The sequence below is a fragment of the Tupaia chinensis genome, unplaced genomic scaffold (assembly GCF_000334495.1).
Source record: "Tupaia chinensis unplaced genomic scaffold, TupChi_1.0 Scaffold000270_1, whole genome shotgun sequence".
Classification (NCBI taxonomy): domain Eukaryota; kingdom Metazoa; phylum Chordata; class Mammalia; order Scandentia; family Tupaiidae; genus Tupaia; species Tupaia belangeri.
In genome coordinates, this window is record NW_006159750.1 from 5,445,618 (window position 1) to 5,448,900 (window position 3,283).

General features: G+C 55.1%; 2 protein-coding genes across 3 annotated transcripts in view; both read left to right on the plus strand.

Moving 5' to 3' along the window:
* Positions 1-1,767, plus strand: part of ATXN7L2 (ataxin 7 like 2) — a gene marked incomplete in the record, with an annotated part of 7,683 nt that extends 5,916 nt beyond the window's left edge. The window contains 3 exon segments of the mRNA XM_027772284.1: positions 16-408; positions 411-614; positions 1,587-1,767. Coding sequence (XP_027628085.1) covers positions 16-408; positions 411-614; positions 1,587-1,601 — 612 coding nt within the window.
* Positions 1,768-3,036: 1,269 nt separating this feature from the next.
* CYB561D1 (cytochrome b561 family member D1) overlaps positions 3,037-3,283 on the plus strand; it is a 6,153-nt gene continuing 5,906 nt past the window's right edge. The window contains exon 1 of one of the 2 annotated variants that reach the window (XM_006149531.3): positions 3,037-3,251. In XM_006149531.3, coding sequence (XP_006149593.1) covers positions 3,104-3,251 — 148 coding nt within the window. In that variant the 5' untranslated portion in view covers positions 3,037-3,103. The remainder of the gene's footprint in view (positions 3,252-3,283) is intronic. The other variant, XM_014588208.2, reaches the window with a different exon arrangement.

Sequence of the window (3,283 nt, forward strand, 5' to 3'; positions counted from 1 at the left end):
GCTGCCGCCTGCCAGGCTGAGTGCATGGGCGGGAGCCAGGCTATCACCTCACCACTGCCTGCCAACACGCCATCCCCGTCCTTCAGCAAACTCCCGCCTTCCAAGGCCAGCAAGTCATCCAAAGGCAAGGACGGGGTGGAGGTGGAGGCCCCTTCTCGAAAGCGGAAGTTATCTCCTGGCCCTACCACTTTCAAACGGACCTGCATCCTGGAGCCCACTGGAAAAGGCAAACCCTCTGGCTGCCGGGGCCTCTCAGCCAAGACTAAAAGCGCCCTGGGCATGGGGCTTAATGGGACAGTGGGACCAAGAGTGAAGCGGGCAGGGCCCCTGGACTGTCGGAGTTCTCCTCATCAGCCCCCCACACCAGTCAAAGCGTCTCAGCTGGAGAACCGGGGAGTGGCTGGGCACCCACGGGCCCCCCAGCCAAGACCCTGCCGACCAACTGCCTATCTGAGGAGGAGGTAGCCAAGAAGCGGAAAAACCTGGCCACGTACTGCCGGCCAGTGAAGGCCAAGCACTGTCAGGCTGGTGCCCCTGCTGATGTGGCCTGCTCTGTGCGCCGCAAGAAGCCGGGCCCAGCCCTGGCCTTTGAGGAGAAGTGCTCGACACTGAAGGTACCAGCCCAGCTCTCTGAGGAGCATGGGCAGGGAAGGGTAGGGTGGATGGTGGTGAGGTTCATGAAGAAGGTGCTAAGTTAATGTTTGTACAGGAGAGGGAAGAAAGGGGAAGTTGGGCAAGAGGTTCTGGACCATCTGCTTTAGGGAGAGGTGGGTCAGCTCTTAGCAAAGTGCCCCAAACTTCTCACCTGATGAACCTTCCCTTATCTCCAGCCTTCTCCCTTGAGCGGTGGAGATCCTGTGCCACTCCCCTGCCTTTGCATTAATCAAAGGGCTGTTTCTTTGTGAATTGGCCGCAGCCCTCACTCCAGAAACTGAAGCTACCTCTCTTCCCTGAAAGAAAGGGAGTTGGGCTCATGAGCTGTGTGTGACCTGTCATGCTGAGCACCAGGGACCACCAGGGTGGGTGGGCTGGTCTCGGTCAGCAGTTCTTCCTCTGGGGATCAGAGCACTGGACAGGTACACAGCTCAAGGTCAACATATACATGTGTGCCCAACTTGCACATGTGCCCCCTCTGGATTTCAGGTGTCAGGCAAGTTCTCTAGGGTGTGTAGTAAAGCCTGCAAGCAGGTCTATTCAGATCTTCTGGTGGGAGCCCTGAGATAGTGTCCTGTGGGCCATCCATATGATCTTAGCCAGGAGGGACTTGGAGGTGGGATGGGGATGCTGACCTGATCTAGGTGTGGGCCCTATGCCTACCAACTCCTTGGAGCCCATAGGAATGCATAGGTTTAACAGTTGTCTAGGGCCTGCGTGCATGTGTGTGTACACATGTATGCATGTATGGTTTCCTGCTTCACTCCCTAGGCTGCCCCTGTTGGACTGGCATTCATTTCCCCCCTCACTCAGTTTACCAGGCCAGCAGAAGGAAATCAAGTGTTAGCTCTTAGAGTCTACACAGTTCACTAGGTAGGATGACTGTAGGACCCCACCCTGACCCTCTTTCTCCGCCTCTTGTCTCCTTGCAGTCAAAAGCCCATTAACAAGAAAGTGCCTGCCCACTGCGAAGGAGCCGCCAGCACCTCCTCCCCTCCAGATCCGGGCCCCAGGCTGCTGCCGCTTTTTATAACTTTATATTATTTTTTTTAAGAAAAAAACTCTTTAAAATACCTCAAGACTGTCTCCCTGTTCTGTTGCTGCTAAGAAAATATAAAAACATTAACATAGAAAAGGAAGAAAACATGTAACAAACGAGTGTCCTTACTGTCCCATGCCCACCCTGGGAGGCTGAGGTTGTAGGCAGCCAGACTTTTGGCTCCCATAGTTTGCCTGCAAAAATCTCTTATACTCACACATATATATATATATTTGGGTCTGGGATTTATCACTGGGGGAGTCTTCTCTCCAGATAGGATGGTGAGGCATGTGGCAGTGAATGAGCAAGGCTTCCCAAAATCTTGACTCCTAGAGGCCCTGGTCCCATCTGGAAGGGAAACTTGAGAAGGGGGAGGGGAGCTGCACCTCTGGCCTGACTCTTGGATCTCTGCCCTGAGGATCTGCAGGAGTTGCTTATGGCCCTTTTCATCTGGCAACCCTAGGCCTCCATCCAACTAATTATTGCCTCAGTTTCTTCAGCTGTACCTGCCTGGTCCACCTCAACTGCAGCCTCATTTTTCTCAGCCGCTTAAGGGCGCTTAAATGAATTGTTAGCCACTCTCAAGATTCCCTGTTTTCTATTGCTCGACTTTTTGCTCTCTTCTGACCTGGGGGGTTTGATCTTAAGGAAGGGATAGAGCTTCTCCCAGCTAGGCCTCCCTGGGGTGAATCCTATCTTTTTTGGAGGCAGGAAGGGATAAGTGTAATAATTGCAGAACTTGTGTGGGAGGTGGTCACAGGATGTGGGAGGTGGGGGTCACCTGGTTCTCAGGCCAGAGCAACTGCTCTGGAGGCTCAAGGGCTGGGAGCGCTGTAGGACAAAGACTACTGTGCACATAGTGACACTTGGACACACACACACCCCGCCGCCCCTTCCCTTGTGGTCTTCAAATTCAAATTCACCAGGTTCAGGGCACCGTTCTTTTGGCCTTGTCCTTTCCTTTTGTTCTTGCTTTTTGGCAGGGAGGAATCTTATTTCTTTAACAAGACAGAATAGGAGCCGGCAGCAGGCAAGCAGGGGACTCTAGTACCCTGGAACGCTGTTCAAAACACTGGTTTCACACTCTGGTGTGTAATTTGGGGTTTCACTGAAATCGGTTGCCGCAAATGTAATTTCCACCGGCTGCTTGAGGTCTAGGTTCCTGTAGACACAAAGATACAAATGAAGGTGGGCTGGGAGTTGGCCAATCCCTCTTGCTCCGGGCATTCGTGGAGCGAGCGGCTCCAACGCGGTTCCCCCCCAGCCCCAAGAGGGCGCTGTGGGCGACTCCGCCGTACTGCCGACGGCGTCCCGGGGGAGGAGCCTCTCCTGCAGTCGCCACCGCCTCCGCGATCGCAAACCCGGAAGACGCATCCAGGCAGCTGGACTGCGGGCCGGCCCGGCACGGCCATGCAGCCCCTGGAGGTAGGTCTGGTTCCTGCTCCAGCGAGGGAGCCGAGACTGACCCGCTGGCTGCGGAGAGGCAGTGGGATCTTGGCGCACCTGGTAGCTTTGGGCTTCACCATCTTTCTGACTGTGCTGTCCCGGCCAGGAACCAGTGAGCTCGCGCGGCGGGGCGGGGCCGCGGAA